The sequence below is a fragment of the Pelodiscus sinensis genome, chromosome 10 (assembly GCF_052426305.1).
Source record: "Pelodiscus sinensis isolate ZL-2025 chromosome 10, ASM5242630v1, whole genome shotgun sequence".
In the NCBI taxonomy this organism is placed as follows: Eukaryota; Metazoa; Chordata; order Testudines; family Trionychidae; genus Pelodiscus; species Pelodiscus sinensis.
The window spans coordinates 48,367,678-48,387,235 of NC_143061.1; the positions used below are offsets into that span (position 1 = coordinate 48,367,678).

The following is a 19,558-nucleotide window of genomic DNA, read 5'->3' on the forward strand; positions in this document are numbered from 1 at the left end:
AGCTGCCTGCCTAGAACAGTGAAGATACTGTTTGAGAGGAGTGGAATCAGGGTGTCATCGCTACCTTTGAACGCTGCAGTGGGAAAGATTAAAAAAAATCCTGCACACAGATTAGAACTGCTCCGAAGTTGTCAAGAGAAACGAAACAACAATTTACCGTGAGTGATAAGGATGAAATCACTACCTTGCAAGTCACCCAATAGCAACCTCACTGAAGTAGCACTAAGGAAGAGTTATAATTCTAGTAAGCAATATTCAGACTTAAGGTGTAAATCCAAATGTATTTTTAAAAACCCACCCTGGTTACTCCCGACTCAAGTTCAATTATATTTACGTAACATGTTCCCCTGTAATTCAGTTGCTTTAGATATTTGAGACCTCACAGCATACTACTGGTGAATGAGCTCCAGGAATAGGGCACTTCAAACACTGGGTGGTAATAGTAAAAAGTTTGTGTGTGTCAGTGTTGAGTATCTTGAAAATTAGCTTTAATGCAAATGTTGCAGATGAAGGGTTCAGTTTCAAATCAGAAGATGCAGAATTTAACATCCCCTGTGGCTACATTGGCCATGGATACTATTTTATTGCAAATATTCACCACAGCTCTGAAAATAACACATGGCTACATCTACACTGCAGGCTTTTTGTGCAAGAACAGCTGTTCTTGCGCAAAAACTTGCAGAGTGTCTACACTACACACGCATTCTTGTGCAAGTAAATTTACAGTACAGCATCGGAAAACAGGGCTTCTTCCAGAACAGTTATTCCTCTACAAGGAATAAGCCCCTTTTGCGCAAGAGCGCTTCCACAAGAAGGCAGTGTAGACAGGCAACATGAATTTCTTGCCCAAGAAAGCCCTATGGCTAAACTGGCCAGCAGAGCTTTCTTGCACAAGAGAGCATTCACACTGCCATGGACACGCTTGCACAAAAGCACATGGCAGTGTGGATGTGCTCTTGTGGAAGACCTTTTGCACAAGAAGCCTGCAGTGTAGATGTAGCCATCATGTACTGAGAGGCTAAGTCCAAGTTCACTTCTGCTCTTATTGTAACTATAAACCATTACATCTTAGTGTACCAAGTTTCTGTGAAAAAGGAGGGGTAAAGTCCCACCATCAGGGCCAGCCTGAGCCATTCTTACACAGCGGGCATGCAGCCCTGGGCCCGTGGCATCTGATTGACATGTACAGGGCACCGTGGCCCCACCCCAGGTGGCAACCTAATGTGGTGCCCTTTACCACTTCAATCAGGCACCCCCCCCATAGGTTGGACCCCTGGGCATCTGCCTGGCTAGCCTCCTCCTTAATCTGGCCCTGCCTACCATATCTTATTTACTATAAGGCAGCACATTCACATCAGCCATTTAAGGTCCAGATTATTCCTCTGCTCAGCTGCAGATTTGGCCAGCAGGGGAGAAGTCAGCCAGTGAGCAGAAGAGGGGGTCCCCAGAATTCATAGTCAGTGACGTACTCAAGGCCTGCAGAATGCTGGGCCCAAGTGTACGTGGCCCATGCCACTAGGTGAATAACCCTACTGCAGCCTCTCTTCCCCTCGCCCAGTGGAATGGGTGGGAAAGTCTAGTGAGAGCCTGGCACATTTGCAGCCACCTGCTTTATAGCCACAGGTAGCTGCAGCCACAGCTCAGTTTTTGCTGTATCAGTACAGGGCTGTCTAGAATAGAATTTGCTCTGCCCAAGTCTTTGCCTTGGCCTGTTTCTGCAGGGCTCAGACAGGCTAAAGGAGTTCTCAACCCACAGCCCAATTAGCATACAGCGGTGTACCTTTGCTACTCTGGTCTGGCAGAGGGCTGGGCTAGCTGAGGTGACCATCTCTTGCAGTCTGTGCCCATGCTCCTGCCAAATGGGACTGGGGAATGCCACAGCAGGTGGGAGAGTGGGTCTGGGGACTGGGGTTTTAGGTAGTGCTCTTCTCCTGAACCCTGCCCCCCCACTTCACAGATCCTGGGTGCCTGCCTGGCCCCCAACCAGGGACTCCAGCTCCTGCCTGACCCTATGCCAGGGGGTCTGGGTCCCAGTCCAAACCCAGCTGGATTTGTGGACCCCTCTCCCCTGTGCTGCCTGCACCCAAAACTCCACTCATGGCAGAGGAGCTAGACACAGGTGACTGGGTGGTTTTAGGGTTTGTGTGTGGGGGGCTGGGCAGGGCTGGGGCTCTCCACCTGCAACCCACTTAACCCATTGAGAGCTGCATTAAAGCAGACACAGACAAAATGTGCCACTCCCAACTGAGTGCACAAACAGAAGCAGCAAATTCTAGCAAAGCGTCTCAGGATTAGTGCAGTTCTACCCTATGTATTCCCAGCTGATTTTCAATCAATCATAACTGTCAACAGGCAGCCATCCATTTCTCAAGCTGTGATGCAGATGCAAGGCTGCCAGAACTATGTACAGTACATGGCTGCAGCATGTGTGTGCTAGGCAAGGCAAGTAAGAGTTGCTTTCAAAAAGGAAAAATACTTAGCTGCAGAACTTGTGGCAGCTTATGGGATTTTCCTCAAATCTCAGGGTGAGCTTTTCAGAAAACAACATGTGCCCACCAGATTATCCCGGAAATTGGTTTGCAGCCTCAACTGCATTCCATATGACTGCAGCCTGCTATCAGCTGTTTGGAAAGACCTTCCTTGATGGAAGGGAGGGTGATAATAGAAAAATTAGAAAAATATGACAGGCACAAAGACCTGGTAAGTGTTTTACATCTTCCACCTTCTACAACTGAGCGTTCATGTCTTGTTAATATGTTTGCAAGTATGTCAATCAGCAGGATGATGTTTGACACCCACATGGGGAGGCTTTAGCTAACCTGACAATTTTGTCCATTTATTGCCAACAGTCTTCCAGGGCCCAATTCTCATTTATATGAAGAAGCCTAGTCTACATGAAAATCAGGACTTCAGTATTCTGCAAGAGAGTACAAGGCTCTCATCTTCAGAATTACAAGACGATCTGAGTATTTGTACGGTTCCTAAAAGAAAACTGATAAAAAAACCTGCTTAAAGCTAGTTTTGATTTCTTCTCTTCTCATTCAACTTTCACTCATTAATAAAGATAAATAAGTCTGCTGTTTGCACAGACATCAAAAGCAGTTTAAACTTTTTTGCTCTGTTCTTGGCTTCTTCCTCTTTCAAAAGAGCAAAACCATCACCACAGAAAAACTGAAAAGCAAAAACTTACTTTTGCTTTGGCCAAGTTTAAGAACAGCCAGATTTTGTGCAGAGCCAACAAAAGATAAAATCCCTGTTTTGCTTCAGGGACAAAGGAGTTTGTCCTTCTGCAGGAGACATCATTGCACCTCGTATATCACATAAAACAGTTGGGGAAAAAACAATTTAGGGGGAAAAAACCAACAGTATTTGGGTGACAGGTGAAAGTTACAACCTCATCACAATTAATAAAAGAATTTATTGTAAACGTATGTATATTACACAATTATACATTATAATACAGAATATGGAGGAGTTAGACACTCAACATTTCAAATATGGACAGTGTTTGTAAGGAGATCTTTGACTGACATTAAGACTTTTTAGAAAGCCACAGCGCATGTAGGGGAATATTCAGAAATGTCCCAATTTTTTCCACACTTGGTAGCCTGCCCCTTGTTGCTGCATGACAACTGTCTTATATTCAATTTGATGGAACAAGTGTCTTCTCATGAAAAACTGCCTCACCACTCTTGACAATTCAAAGATCTTCTTGCAAAAGCATCCTACATTTGGAGGAGGACTAAAATATTGGTGGCTGCGTTTGATTTTAATGGATAGTTTGTCCTTAGCAAAATCCAGTGCGAGTTAGATTATTCTCCTAAAGGAAACTACATTAATCTAGCTTGCTTAGAAATGGATCAAGAGACTCAATCATTGAAGTCCCTTTGCACTACTACAGAACAAACAGATGCCTTGGTTTAGGGTCCTTTTTAGAACTCAAATTCTGAACACTTCATTCTCCAGCGCTACAGAAACACATGGCTCAAGCAGTCGGAGCAAGATTTTGACTAGCAGGTGCCCAAAGATGGGCTCCAATGACCACAGTTGCTGCTGGGTTCTCAGCACTTTTGAAAACCAGACAGCCAATTGATAATTTAGTTGTGGATAATTGTGGATGACTAAGGTATGCATGTGCACGTCACTTCAGAATACCAGTGCACTGGCTACCCAAGAGAACATACACAGGCTCTGTAGTCCCATTCCTGCTACATAAAATATTGTCCCTAACTTACAAATTGCCTACAAGTGCATCTAGGTGAAGGAGGGTTGATCCCCTATGCCTGTAAACAAAACATCAAGGATAAGAGGCTGCCAGGCCCCGAAAGCACTTTGGGAAGCTAAGACAGGGCTTGATGTTCCTAAACTGAACCAATTCCTCTCCACACTCAGAGCTGGCCTAGTCACTATGCTCTAGCGAGAGTTGCTGCAGCTGAAGTACTTCAGACTCCTGTCAGTTTAAAAGCTAGACCAAGGGCTGAGTGCACAGCTCTTCCTCAAGCCTGCAAGTACTCGCTCATGCCCGTGATCTTGCTGGCTGACCACCAGCATGAGCAAAAATTCCACAGCAGGACCCCAGAGAGTTTTAAACGCCCATTCCACTGTCATCAAGCTCTTCATCTCGGAGCCTGACTCAAATTCAATCCCATCAGCCCTGTTTTCAGGGCCAAGCTGAGTAGTACCCCCATTGAAATCAGCAGGCTGGGAGTGCGGTATCTGCTGACTAAGGAGGGCACCAATGGATGAATCTGGCCCTAGAAGGACAGTGTCAAAGGTCTATAGTTTAAATTGAATTTTATTCACTCTGGCATGTAACTGCTCTTTAAAAGCCTGAAACCACTTTTCAGCTGAACCACTCTCCATAGTTGTGTTTAGCTTTAGAGCTCCTGCCATCAAATGTATTCATTTTCTAGTGAAAACACACTCTCAAGTACTAGTTTTGAAATACACTCTTATTGTGTTGGGGAGCAGAGTGTACAGCACTTCTACTATGCTTTGTGTTTTGAAAGTGCTTCACGAATATTAATTAGGCCTCAGCACCCCCTGAGCTAAGGAGGTACAGAAACTGAGGCACAGACGCAACTTCCTCCAAGCCAGGCAGCAAGTCAGTGATTTAAACAGAACCAGAATTCAGAGTCCCCTGGGTTTTAGGCCCTCATTCAACCTATCACATGGCACTGCCCCCAAAAAGACAAGGACTTCGAAAGCCTGATGCAGTAATAGTCAAATGTTGTACAGCTCAACCTTGAGAGCGTGTTTGGCAATATTATAAACACACCCAAGAATATGTTATAACTCAAGGGCAGACCTTCTTACATGCAGTAGCATTCACAAGCTGCAGTTGTTCCCTTCAGATGTGGATTCACAAGAAGAACATGGCAATATCTAAGACATGTAAGTGGCAGAATTGAAGTGAAGTTTCTACCACAGCCATGGGATCAGGCGCTCACATGTCCCAAAATACCAGTGTTCTTCCCAATCCCACTGGACATCTTTCTGCTCCACAGAGCTCAAACCCAAACTTTGTTATTGTCAGTTCCTCACAATATGCGCTTAATATCAGTCAATGGTTTCCAGAGGCTTAAAGAAACGTTACAGAGCTAGTGGCTTGGCCTCCAGCTCAGTAATCACAATTCTTCCAGCTAGACCAGGCAAATCTGCAGAGATCCACTTGATAGCCACATCTGTGAACCATTTTTGCAGACTATGAATGGATGCAGATCTAAATTTTTTATCTAAAGTTCTGCAAGTCCACGGATACCCACCAATCATTTTTACAGATTTGACGCAGATACAAACTTTTTAATCTGTGCAAGGCTCTATTTCCAGCAGCCAAGATCAAAACTTGCTATGCAAGCAAAGGATCTCAGCCAATTAATGCCCAGTAATCTAGACAGAAATCTGTGAAATGAACCAAACACCCCACTTCCTTTCCCTTTCCGCTCAAAGGTCACATGCTCAGTGAGTCTCTAAATTTGACTTTAATTATTCAACTTGGCCATACCCCCCAACATACTATGACGGAGATGTCTGAAATTCTCTTTCAGTCCCTCATAAGGGAAGGAAATCTTTATGATGTTATAGTCGGCTGTATATGGTAGGTCCTGCTACATAAGAACCACCGTGTTGATGGTGTTCAAGTATATCTGCACAAGTCACTCACCATAAGCATCAGCCTCCAAACAAACCGACTTCCAAAACCCCCTATCACTTTGTGTATTCTCATTGCCTCGACCAAATTGGTCTCCCATAACTCCTGAGTTCACAGCAAAACCGGTACTGGTCTGTGGACTGCCTCAAAGGGAACTGATGTACCAAAGAATCTCGCCCATTTAAAAAAATGCATCACTTCAGCAAGCTATCCAGCCATTAGTTGGATGAGGCCCATTTAACTACCACATCTTCCTCAGCTAGCAACTGAATGCAAACAGACAAAGTTTGTTTGTTCACTTGCTGAGTGAACACTGCAACCTAAATAACTTGATTTGGAACAGAGCATCATTCTGTTGCATTAAGGTGCATCTTTAATTGGAGGTAACGATCTAGTAGCCCAACATTCTAAAATGTGTAACAGTGTCCTACAGAGACAGTGGAATTGTCATTGAATACTTCAGTCTTCAATCCATTGTTGCTACAGTCTTCAGGTTATTTCACTGTTCCTCATTTAATATCCTCATATGCTTGTTTGTGAGGAAATCAAGAAAGGGAATATTGCAGATGGCTTGGTGAATATTCATCACTGTGATCTCTCTTGGAATCCTGCAGAAAACGAATCAAAGAAACTATTACACAACACAAAAAGTCAAATGGCTCTGAAGTGCCAGGCCAGTAAATTTACTAAGAGGGAATGGGGGGGGGGGGGGGGGGGAGGGGGAACCCACCAAAAAGGGATAATAATGTTACAGCTACAGAGAAAAGGTATTAAAAGGCCATAGCACAAAATGGAGACCATCAGAAAATTTGGAGGAATACTCCTTGGGCACAAGCACATGAAAATTAAAGGGCAATGCTGTATACCAGTTTTGTGGAACAGGAAGTATATTAACTAAGCCATTTGCTTGTACATATTGAACACTAAGGCGTTTCTTTTTCAATTTCAAGTTCTGCTAGAAGAATATGAAGTCAAGGTGATGGGCGCCTTACATCAGCTAATCAAAAGAATAATGTTTGGATCTGGAGTTACTTGCAAGAATTACTTGATTTCCATGCTACTAAGTAGGCTACTGGGGCCTTGTCAGGTCATTGGCAGATCAACTTATTTTGTTCAAGGGAGAAGGCTTGCAGCCCCAAACTGTGAAAGCAGAGAGACCCCTTCCCAATTTTGATCTGTAAGCGATAGGGATGTAAAAGAGTAGTTGATTAGTCATCAAGTCGACTACTTGCATTCTCCCCCCCCCCCCCCCCATATCAGCTGCCTGGCTCTCACAACATTTAAGAGGCCCCACACCGCAGACAGGGTGCTGGGAGGGAACCAGCTTCTAGGAAGATAGTAATTCAGTGGAGGTGGGACTCCTTACACAAGCCAGCAAGGGAATGAAGATTTTTGCTCAGTAATTCATGTAATAATAAACTGTTTAAAAATGTTTTAACAACAAAGGTAACAGACACCCTGCAAACCCCAGAGTATATGTTGTAAGGCAAAGCGATGTGTAGGTCCTCTATGAATCGAGGAAGGAGAACAATTAAGTGATGACATCAAGAAGGATGAGGTATTTAATCCCTATTTTGCTTCAGTCTTAAAAGGCTAACAGTGATCTGTTACTCAACACAATTAACATGAACATGGGAGAAGAAATGCAAGTCAAAACAGGGAAAGAATATTCAGATAAGTTCAATGTATTCAAGTCTGCAGGGCCTGAAGAAATTCATGCAGGGTTAAGAAACTAGCTGAAGCAATCTTGGGCCATGTTTTCACTAAACGGAGTCTAGGTAAGACTCGCTAAATTAAACTCAGAGTGCACCCCCACCAGCTGCCAGTACTCATGCTACTGAAAGGAGTAAGGGAAGCCAACGGGAGCATTTGCTCCCATTGGTCTCCCGCTATGGGGACGACAGGCAAACTCAAAACAAGGTACATATCTTCTTTCGACATTCCCTTTTAGTGTAGACCTGGCCTTGAAGCATTAGCAATGATCTCTGAGAGCTCCTGGAGGATGGGTGAGGGCCCCAAGGACTGGACAGGGCAAATACTGTTCCCTTTTTAAAAAGACAGGTGCTAAGATGACCTAGAGAACTGTAGACCAATCAGCTTAACTTCAACCTGGGAAAATACTGGAATAAATTCTTATACAACTTGTAAGCCCCTAGAATATAACACAGTTTTAAAAAACAGTCAACATAGATTTATCAAGCACAAATCATACCAAACCCACCTCATTTCCTTCTTTGACAGGGCTACCAGCCTAGTGGATGGGGGAAGCAGTATATGTGAAATATATTGATTTTAGTAAAGCTTTTGTCACAATCTGACACGACATTCTCATAAGCCAACTGGGGAAATGTGAAGATGAAGTTACGGTAAGGTGTGAGCAGAACTTGTTGAAAGATTGTACTCAAAGTTATCAAAGGTTTGCTATTGAATTGGGAGCGCATGTCTAGCAGGGTCCCTCAGGGATCAGTATATGTCTCATGCTATCCAATATTTTCATGAATGATTGGCTAATGGGGTGGAGAATATGCCTATATAATTTGTGGATGACACCAAGCTGGAGAGAGTTGACTGAAGAGAGCCCAGAGGACGGCAACAAAATTGATAAAGGTTTATAAAACCTGACTTGGGGGTGGGGGGGAGAACAAAACAAAAAACAAGCTAATCCTGTTTAGTCCTGAGAAAAGATGACTGAAGGGGAGTTTGATAACAGCTTTCAAATATGTTAAGGACTGTTATATAGAGGTTGGTGATCAACTGTTCTGCATGTCCACAAAAGGCAGGACAAGTAGTAGTAGGATTAATCTGCAGCAAGGGAGATTTAAATGAGCTATTAGGAAAGACTTCCAAAATGCCAGGGTAGCTAAGCTCTGGAATAGGCTTCCAAGGGAGGTTGAGGAATCCCCATCATTGGAAGTCTCTAAGAACAGGATGGGTAAACACCTGTAAGGGAAGGTTGAGGCTTACTTGGCACCGTCATAGTGCGGGGGGCTGGACTTAGTGACGTCTCAAGAATCCTTCCAGCCCTACCATTCTGATTCTATGCAGAGAGGGTTCATTGCTCACAGTTTTAGCCATGTGATGTTTAACAATTGCTGAAAGCAGGTAAAGCTTTTGTGTAAATGGTATAGATGACAAGAGAGAGATTAGTCACTGTACCTGTTGTGAGGAGCAGTCTGATACCCAACAGCCAGCGCCTGCCTTAGGATATCATTCACAAGTTGTTCAGTAGCCTAAAGACAAAAAGCAGCATTAGGGGTGACATGTAAAAAGATTAAGCAATGGATTTTATTTGTAATTTCACTTTCACAAATAAGCAGAAGCTCAAAGGTTTAGCTTTTATTTTTTTTAGTTCTAGACTCAGTTAACATTTTTTAAATGGATCAGCCAATAAACTACAAACTATACCAACAACCCGAAAAAGATTCTACTGTCCTAAGGTGAGCAAAGCCTGGCTAAAATTAAAATCACTAGAACTTCCCAGTTCTTAAAGTTGCTAAAGATCTTCGGTGGCAAATAGTATATTCTTTGCTTTATCTGACACCACAAACAACAGCCTTTTATGCAGGATTACTCGTTCTTATTTCAAGTATCCTGCAGTCTAACAGTAGAGGCAAGGCAGCCAAAAAGGGGGCAGTAATACTTTGGGAAAAATATTTAACCCTTATCAAATACTAATTAATCAACATCATTTCTATAGGGTTGGTAGATATCGTCTTTGCAGCAATGAGCAAAGTGATTTGTTCAAGCTTACAGAATGGATTCAGTGTCAGAATAAACATCAGAGGATGAAAGTTTACATATTTCATCATAACGTCATCTCTAGCCCAACATTTCCCTCTCTCTCATACTGAGTATTTGATTCTGTGCAAGTCTTCTGGATTGATCATTATTCTACATTACTGGGTCAAATATAATTATAGAAATGTAATCACAGTCAAATAATAGCTTACCTTTAAAACCATATCTTCTATAACTGATGCATAAACATTCTTGTGCAGCTCAACAGGTTGAAAAGAAATCCCTATCTATAAAATGAGAGAGAGAAAATATTTTTTAATCTGATAAGACTGCTGCAAACAAAATAACCAATAAGGTTATTTTGAAACATAGCTTAGGAAAGCTGTTCTGAAAGATATGACAGCGAACAATGTGTTTCAGGAGTAATCCATTACAATGATAACACAAACATACTGTAAAGTTTAAGTACAATATAATTTCCAGGATTAGATTTGAAAGAATATCCAGTGTAGGCAAAATCTGAACCGACAAATGGCGGCAGGGACATATCTAAAACAGAGAAAAGTTAAATTATTTTGATGGGTTGGGGGTCACTTCTGTGAGCAAAAGCCCCTCTGGACTTTTGTGTGTCTATTTACTTGATTAGTTTCAGGTTTTGCACTTAGTTATGAAGACTGGATCTGTATTAAATAGTTCTGTTTCACTCCCCAGGTCCTGCCTTTTGTACTGGCCATGATTTGCATGTAGTACACATATGGAGCTCTGCTCAGATACGGACAAGAAGGAAAAGTTTGACCCCTTGCCCCCCCTTTGGCTGATGGGCCTGGAAGGAGACAAGCTCTCTCTTCTCCCTCAACTGCTACACAGAGGATCACCCTTTTCTCCCCAATCTGCTACTGAGAAGAAATACATTTCTTGCTCTTCATCAGTAAGCACCACAGAATCCATCTGGGCAAAAGACACTATTTTTATATATATGAATATGAATATGGGGTAACTAGTTTAGTGGTCATTCCTTAGCTTGGCGCAGCAAGTTTCACTACCTCCTGTGCCATGTCTCGCACAAACTCTGAGCCAGGCAAGGAGGCTAAGTAGAACTTCATCTCCTCTTGTTTTTCTTCCTGTTCCTTCTTAATGTTTATTTTTAGTGGCTCAGTGCAGCCAAGGATATCCACTTCCTCCTCATTCTCTGGTTCTTGTTTCAAGAACTGCTGCAGCTCCTCCAGTTTTCGGCAGAGCTCTTCACCACTCGTGTAAGACGACGGGCACTCTAAAAAGACAGAATTCAGTCTTACTTAGGACGTGCTGGGAAAGGCACTTAAACATGGATACAGGCCCAAAGTCATGAGAGAGAAAAATCAAGTACGTAAAGGACTCATTTTGGGACTTCATACTTCAGAACACAAGGCTGAACAAAGAGCAAATACCACCCCAAGAGTCTTCTCTTTAATGACACCCAGTACAAACTAACAGTGCAAAGTGGTCTCACTCATCAGCTGCTCCTAATAAAGAAGCTGCACTTCAAACACTATGGGTGTGTCTACACTACACCTAGAGCTCAAAAGAAGCTATGCAAATTGTTTAGCTTATTTTGAAATTAGGCACTGTCTAGACAGCACTTTTTCAAAATAAGTCGCTATTCCAAAACATCCCTTACTCCTCATGGAATGAGGTTTACAGGGATGTCGGAATAACGAGCCTGTTCTGTTTTGAAATAACAGTGTGTTCAAAAGACACGGAATAGCTATTTATGGGATACCTCTGGTATCCTGAAATAGAGCTGCAGTGTAGATGTAGCCTATCAGACTCATGTGGATTTACTAGCGTCTTCCAGCAGTTCTTTTGTAGAAAAGTTTGAAACTAGTAGATACTGCCCTCACCACATTGAGAAATGGAAATGCCACGCAGCTCTGGATACTAATCATGTTGCTAAATGTAAGGATCTAATTTAAAAAAGATAATTAAACAGATTCTTAATTTGTGTAAGTATGCGTAGATTTATTGTCCCTGTATGAGAATCTACCCACAGAAGAGCCAAGAGATGACAGTCCTTTTTGCATCCTCTCATTACCATTCCTCTGAACTATCTGGTTTCCTCACTGCATGTATTATTCCCCCTCACAGTCAGTCATTAGGAACTGAAAAGGTTGCATGAATGTTTGACCTTTTCTTTTCTACTCATCAGGTGCTTTCCAGGTCTACATGACTGCTCACAGCTCACTACTGCTTTGATTTTTGTCTGAACAGACTGGTAGTCACACACTGTTCCATAGCTGCCTCCTTCTATTTGGTAAAATCCATTTCTTCATTCCATTCTTTAATCCTCCTGTCCTACTTCTTAAAAGCCTGGTGCTTCCAATAAGCCATCAGAAGCATCACAAACTTGTCATAATGAGAACTGCATAATAGACATTTTCTGAAAGCAAGATGTCTAAACTCCACTCAATTTATAATTACACTGGGAACTGACAAAAAAAGCCCTATTGTGGGACTGTGATAAGAAAAACCCTATTTTCCAGCTCAAGAACAATGTTTCTTTCCATGAGTACACATTTTACAAAACAGTAAGCTGCAGATGCCAAAGCTGGCTAACTGTGACTGGTTTCAGAGCAAGGAAGCTCTACAGGATGTCAAAGGGAGTTGTACAGAATGGTTCAATTGTGCTCCATGAATGTTACCGCAGGGCAAAGAGACAGGACCTGCAGTACAAGCGTTTATACGCCTGAGATGGGCAGCAGTGGCTAAATTCTGTGACAGTCATAGACCTGCTCTGTAGTAAATGATGAATACCATACACTGACCAGGTTATTGGGACATGTACTGCAAGAATATGTTGGTTTAGCTGAAGAGCAGGCTGTAAGGGAAAACAAGCAGGAAGGGAAGGAGAATTGCTCAGGAGAAAGAGAAATCCCCTCTGTAAATGCTTGAGGATTGTTACAGGCTCAAAGTCTGACTTGACCTCTTCCTGAGCCTCCCAAAATGGTTTTGACAAGTGGGACCAAACACTGGGAGCTGACAGGTGGAAAGGATCTCTGGCTGGATTGAAAAGGATTCACTCTCGAGAGGAGAGCTGCTGTGAAGGTGATCCGGCGGACAAGACTGACACAAAGGCCCTGAGGGGTGTCTAATGAAGTTAGGCCTGGACATGCTATCATCAGGGGATGAGTCCTACAGTTAAAACAAATGGTTTTGATAAGGCTGTCTTGGTCATAGTATACCATTGGTCCCAGCTGCACGTTGCCAGGCATACCTGATCTAGCACAATGCACTGGTGGGGCACAACCCAGGATCAGTCTTTTCACAGAGTAATAAAATAACTAAGATCAGGGCGGGGTGGAAGAAGAGGAATCTGGCTTTAGGGGAGGGATCAGAAAGTGGTACAAAGGAGCAGCACTGGAAAGAGTGGGATGAAATTCAGAAAGGGAAAATTTTGCTCAGCTGTAGGGAGAAGGTTCCATACAGCGAGATGTGCTCAGCTCCATGGGAAAGTGATGGAAGCCCCAGCACTGCCCCACCCATTCATCAGACGTAAACTCCTCCAGGCAGGGACGGTCTTTCACCCTGTGTCGGTAACAGTATCTAGTCCCAGGGAATCTTGACGTTGTTGGGGCCTTTCCATGCTACTATAATGTCAACAACTAAGCTGCACAGAGCACTTGAAAGCCATCAGTAAGGAACAATTTGGGTTGGTAGGAGGAAAAGGGCAGATGTATTATGAGGCTGTTCTGATCTCTAATTTCTGCAATTCCAAGGGAGTGAAAATAGCTTCAAGAATACGCTGGAGAATAAAGTGGGAGCTGTGTAACAGGCAATATCTTAAGTGCTCACCTGGCTCACTGTCTATTTGCGTCAGCACATCTTCTATTGAATCTTCCTCGTTCCTTAGAGCTTCAGGGTCAGGCGGAGTGTAGCCGTGGCATCGACACCAATGTACCACATGCTTGGTTTTCAGGGGGCTGATGTTGTGAAACTTGGGGTGCTTTTCTATGATTTCTTGTAGGATTTTTCTCACAGTCATTGCTCGTTGCCACTGTGGGAAACCAAAGGGAGAGCTTTATTTAGCTGAGGTGTATTATATTTGAATCCCAGGACACCAGAACAGAGACAGTTTAGGATCCTAGGAACATGAAGACTGACAATACCAGGTATTTCCTCAGAATGCTGCATGACTGGAAGAATGAGCATGGATTGGTGGTGATCCTGAGTCATTCTGTAGCCTAGGACTGGTAATTTAAACTCTGCTTCTGTTCCCACTATGTCAAACTGAAAGATCCCTATCTCATGGGGACTAAGTGAACTTCAGCCTTCTATTCTTAAAAGGAACACTAATGATCACAGTAACTGAAAGCCATTAGAGGGAAATATGTGCATCTATTTTTTGCAGCTTGTTTAATTTTGTGAACTTGAACAGGGCTGCTTCTAGTCAGCTTCATTATTTTCTATATAGATCCTTCACGTAGCAACAAGGGATGAAAACTATGAAACAAATATATAATTGCAATAGCATAAAACAATTACACAAACTATTTCTCCACAATGAGTTAAGAATCCAGTTCAGTAACTGCTCTGTGTTTGGGGTTATGGATAGCTCAGTGGTTTGCGCATTGGCCTGCTAAACCCAGGGTTGAGAGCTCAATCCTTGAGGGGGCTACTTAGGGATCTGGGGCAAATCTGTCAGAGATGGTACTTGGTCCTGCTGTGTGGGCAGGGGACTGGACTCAATGACCTCTGAACGTCCCTTCCAGCTCTATGAGACTGTTATATGGAGATATACCTATAACGATGCATGAGACCTTCAACAAAGAATCAACACAACAGAGCAGTTATAATAGAAAGGCACAGGGTTAGTAGTAGTGAAAAATATATTGGGAAGAATCAGACACACAATATTATGCCATACAATGATGGCATATGGACGTGTAAAAAAAGCTAAGCAAACATTGTATTATATTACTCAGCACCGACATTTAAACACAACCCAAAAAGATTTTAAATTGAAGCAACTCAAAATAGAACTTCAAGGTTATTTACCTTTTAATAACTGAATACTAGTATATTGGGGAGCTACATGGAAAGAATCCAGTGCATGTTAAAAACAGCCATACTGGGTCAGACCAACAGTCCACTAGTCCAGTATCCAGTGGCCGATGCCAGATGCCCCAGAGGGAGTGAACAGAACAGGCAATCATCAAATGAGCCCTCTCGTCATCCATTTCCAGCCCCGGACAGAGGCTAGGGACCATTCCTACCAACCTGAATAATAGCCACTGACGGACCTAACCTCCATGAATTTATCTAATCCTTTTTTGAATCTGTTAAAGGCCTGGTCTTTGCAACATCCTCTGGCCAGGAGTTCCACAGCTTGACAGTGTGCAGAAAAACTTTCGTTTGTTTTAAACCTGCCACCTATTAATTTCATTTGGTGACCCCCTAGTTCTTATGTTATGGGAACAAGTAAATAACTTTTCCTTATTCACTTTTTCCACACCAGTCACAATTAAATAGATCTCTATCATATTGCCCCCCCCCTTTAGTCTCTTCTTTAAGCTGAAAGGTCCCAGTCTTTTTACTCTCTCTTCATATCCATTCCAAACACCTAATCGTTTTGTTGCCCTCTTCTGAACCTTTTCCAATGCCAATATATCTTTTTTGAGATGAGGCAACTACATCGATCTTATTCTCTATCCTTTTGTAATAGTTCCTAACATTTTGTTTGTTTTTTTTGACTGCTGCTACACATTGAGTGGATGTTTTCAGAGAACTATCTACAACAACGATCTCCAACCTTTTTACACCCAAGATCACTTCTTAAATGTCAGCACAAGCCAAGATCTACTCCACCCCTTCCTTGAGGCCCTGCCCTCCCTGTTCTCCTTCTCTCCATCACACTGCGCACTTCCGAGACCTGGCGTGCAGCTGCAGAACTACCCCCCACGCTGCAGGAAGCGCACGCTACCTCCATTGTCCCTGGAGGTAGTGTCAGCACAGCGTTAATCTTGGGGTTGGGGGACCACCAGGAGGGCTCCCTTGAAAGCCTCGTGATCAACTGGTCGAGCTCCCAGAATCAACCAGTTGATTGCGATCGACAGGTTGGTAACCATGAATCTACAATGATTCCATGTTCTCTCTCGAGTAGTTGTAGCTAAATTATGCATTACTTTGCATTTTATCAACATTAATTTCATTTCCTATTTTGTTGCCTAATCACTTAGTTTTGTGAGATCTTCTTGAAATTCTTCACAGTCTGCTTTGGTCTTAACTATCTTGAGCAGTTTAGTATCTGCAAATTTTGCCACCTCACTGTTTACCCTTTCTCCAGAACATTATAAATAGATTAAATAGGATTGGTCCCAGTACAGACTCTTGGGGACACCACTAGTTACAGTAAAACTCCGATGGTCCAGCATCTGATGATTTGGCACTCCTGATGGTCCGGCACCATCAGGAACCCAGAAGTGCTCCAGGCAGCCGGACCATTGGAGCTGCTCTGCCCCCAGCTTCCCTTATTCTGCCGCTGCTAAAACTGACCTTCGGCTGACTCTAGGAAGCCCGAGGTAGTGCTCTGCCCCGGGCTTCCTGAAGTCAGCCCCTGATCAGTTTCAGCAGCAGCTGACTTGGGGACACCTGGGGTAGAGCAGCTGGGGTGCTGCCAGGTTGATCCAGTAGCGCCGCTCCTCGGCGCTGTGGGACCAACCCAGCAGCCCCCTCAGCTGCTCTGCCCCAGGCGTCCTGATTCAGCTGCTGCTGAAACTGACCAGTGGCTGACTCCAGGAAGCCAGGGGAAGAGCTGCTCTTCCCCTGGCTTCCTGGAGTCAGCCGCTGATCAGTATTAGCAGCGGCTGACTTAGGGACATCTGGGGCAGAGAAGCTAGGATGCTGCGGGGTTGGTCCAGTAGCGCCAAGGGTCGGTGCTACCAGACCACCCATGCAGCACTCCAGCAGCTCTGCTACAGGAGTCCCCGATTCAGCTGCTCCTGAAACTGACCAGAAGTGGCTGAATCAGGGACGCCTGAGGCAGAGCTGGACTATTGGAAGGGGGGGGGCTATGAGGGGTCTGGGGTAGCATTCCCCCCACCCCATCCCATAGCCCCCCCCCCCTTCTGATAGTCCGGCATATCTGATAATCCGGCACCCCCTGGGTCCTAAATGTGCCGGATTATCGGAAGTTTACTGTACTAGTTTCTCCACTGAAAACTTACTGTTTATTCCTACCTTTTGTTTCCTCTCTTAACCAGTTAATCCATGAAAGGATCTTCCCTCTTATCCCATGACAACTTATTTTACTTAAGAGCCTTTGGTGAGGGACCTTGTAAAAGGCTTTCTAGAAATCTAAGTATACTATATCCTCTAGATCCCCCTTGTCCACATACTTGTTGACCCCCCTCAAAGAACTCTAGTAGATTTTCCTTTACAGAAACCATGTTGACTTTTCTTCAACAAATTATGTTCATCTATGTGTCTGACAATTTTACTCTTTACTACAGTTTTAACTAATTTGCCCTGACATTAGACTTATTGGTCTGTAATTGCCAGGATCACCTCTAGAGCCCTTTTAAAATACTGTCACATTAGCTATCTTCCAGTAATTAGGTACAGAAGCTGATTTAAAGGACAGGTTACAAACCACATTTAATAGCTCTGCAACTTCACATTTGAGTTCTTTCAGAACTCTTGGGTGAATGCCATTTTGTCCCAGTGACTTGTTACTGTTAAATCCATCAATTTATTCCAAAACTCCTCTAATTATCTCTCATTCTGGGACAATTCCTCAGATGTGTCACTTAAAAAGACTGGCTTAGGTTTGACAACCTAACACCCTCAGCCATGAAGACCGAAACAAAGCAAAGCAATTAATTTAGTTTCTCTGCAATGACCTTATCGTCTTTGAGTGCTCCTTTAGCATCTCGATCATCTAGGGGCTCCACTGATTGTTTACCAGGCTTCCTGCTATTGATGCACTTAAACATTTTGCCATTACTTTTGGCGTTTTTGGCTAGCTGTTCTTCAAACTCCTTTTTCAGCTTTCCTCTTATATTTTCACACTTAATTTGACAGTTTATGCTCCTTTATTTTCCTTACTAGGATTTAACATCCACTTTTTAAAATGATGCCTTTTTATCTGCCTTTCTCTCTCTCTCTCTCTCTGCTTCTTTTACTTGGTTGTTTAGCCACAGTGGCACTTTTTTCATTTCTCTTACTCTGTTTAATTTGGGCCTCTGTTACGGCATCTTTGAAAAGTTTCCATGCATCTTGCATGATTTTACCTTTGCCACTGTACCTTTAAATTTTTAACATCTTCATTTTTGTGTTGTTCCTCTTTCTAAAATTAAATGCCAGTGTTAGGTTGCTGAGGTGTTTTTCCCACTATGTGGATGTTAAATTGTATTACATTATGGTCACTATTTCCAAGCGGTTTAGTTATATTGACCTCTTGGACCAGATCCCGTGCTCTACTTAGGACTAGATCAAGAATAGCCTCTCCCCTTGTGGGTTTTAGAACCAGCTGCTCCAAGAAGCAGTCATTTAAGGTATCAAGAAATTTTGTGTCTGCATCCCATCCTGAGGTAACATGTACCCAAGTCAATATGGGGATAGTTGAAATCCCACACTATTAACTGAGTGTTTTATTTTGATAGTCACTAATTTCCCTTAGCATTTCATAGTCACTATCGCTATCCTGGTCAGGTGGTCGATAACGTATTCCTACCATTATAGTAATATTATTAGAGCATAGAATTACTATCCAGAGAGATTCTATGGAACATTTTGATTCATTTAAGATTTTTACTTCATTTGAGTCTACATTTTTTTTTTCCAGGTATTGTGCCACTTCCTCACCAGGACGACCTGTTCTGTCCTTCCGATATATTCGGTACTGTGGTATGAATGTGTCTCATTGATTGTCCTCAATCCACCAACTTTCTGTGATGCCTATTATATCCTTTTTTAATATGAGGCACTCTACTTCACCCATCTTATTATGTGGACTTCTAATGTTTGTGTATAAGCACTTTAAAAATGTATCATGATTTATCTGTCTGCCATTTTCTGATGCGTTAGACTCTTCACGTGATTGTTTCTAATCTTACCCATATTTTAATCAGCGGTCTTCCTCTCCTCCTTACTAGACCATAGAGAATCTCTATTAATAGATCCTCCCCTAAGAGATGCCTCTGTCCGATCCATGTGCTTCTCCACACATGCTATTGTGAAACATACCTCCATATCCAATATATCAGAATGTTATGGTTCCAGGTTTCCCCAGTTTTATACTTACAAAACATGGAAAGAGAAAATTACCTCAGCTGCCCTCCGTTTTCCAATATTCCAGCTGTAATATTGTTCTACTGAACTGGCACGGAAAGAACTGACATCTTCACCTAAAGAGCCAAAAAACTGGAGTTAAATTTTAACAACTATGAAATCTAATGTACACTGCTGTTGGCTTTTCCTGAAATCCAAAAATAGGTGGTCTTTGAATACATTGTGGTTGGTGGGTAGAATGGGAAAGATGGCTCCTCCGTGTGCTGTCCACACAGCATAAAGAGCTCTATGCTCCTACAAAGCGTTCCCTGCACATATGGTCATAGTTGTACCACCACACTCTCTTTTTCAAGTTTGCTGACACACGTGGAGCCAGCTTTAAACTCCCCAAAGATAAAACATAAC

General features: G+C 42.9%; 1 protein-coding gene across 4 annotated transcripts in view; it reads right to left on the reverse strand.

Moving 5' to 3' along the window:
- Nucleotides 1-3,398: 3,398 nt before the first annotated feature.
- Nucleotides 3,399-19,558, reverse strand: part of YEATS2 (YEATS domain containing 2) — an 82,411-nt gene continuing 66,251 nt past the window's right edge. For all 4 annotated transcript variants that reach the window (XM_075937463.2, XM_075937465.2, XM_075937461.2 and 1 more), the window contains 6 exons: nucleotides 19,190-19,269; nucleotides 13,718-13,919; nucleotides 10,933-11,159; nucleotides 10,102-10,176; nucleotides 9,308-9,381; nucleotides 3,399-6,759 (listed from right to left, as the gene is read on the reverse strand). In XM_075937463.2, the coding sequence (XP_075793578.2) occupies nucleotides 6,651-6,759; nucleotides 9,308-9,381; nucleotides 10,102-10,176; nucleotides 10,933-11,159; nucleotides 13,718-13,919; nucleotides 19,190-19,269 (767 nt within the window). In that variant the 3' untranslated portion in view covers nucleotides 3,399-6,650. The remainder of the gene's footprint in view (nucleotides 6,760-9,307; nucleotides 9,382-10,101; nucleotides 10,177-10,932; nucleotides 11,160-13,717; nucleotides 13,920-19,189; nucleotides 19,270-19,558) is intronic.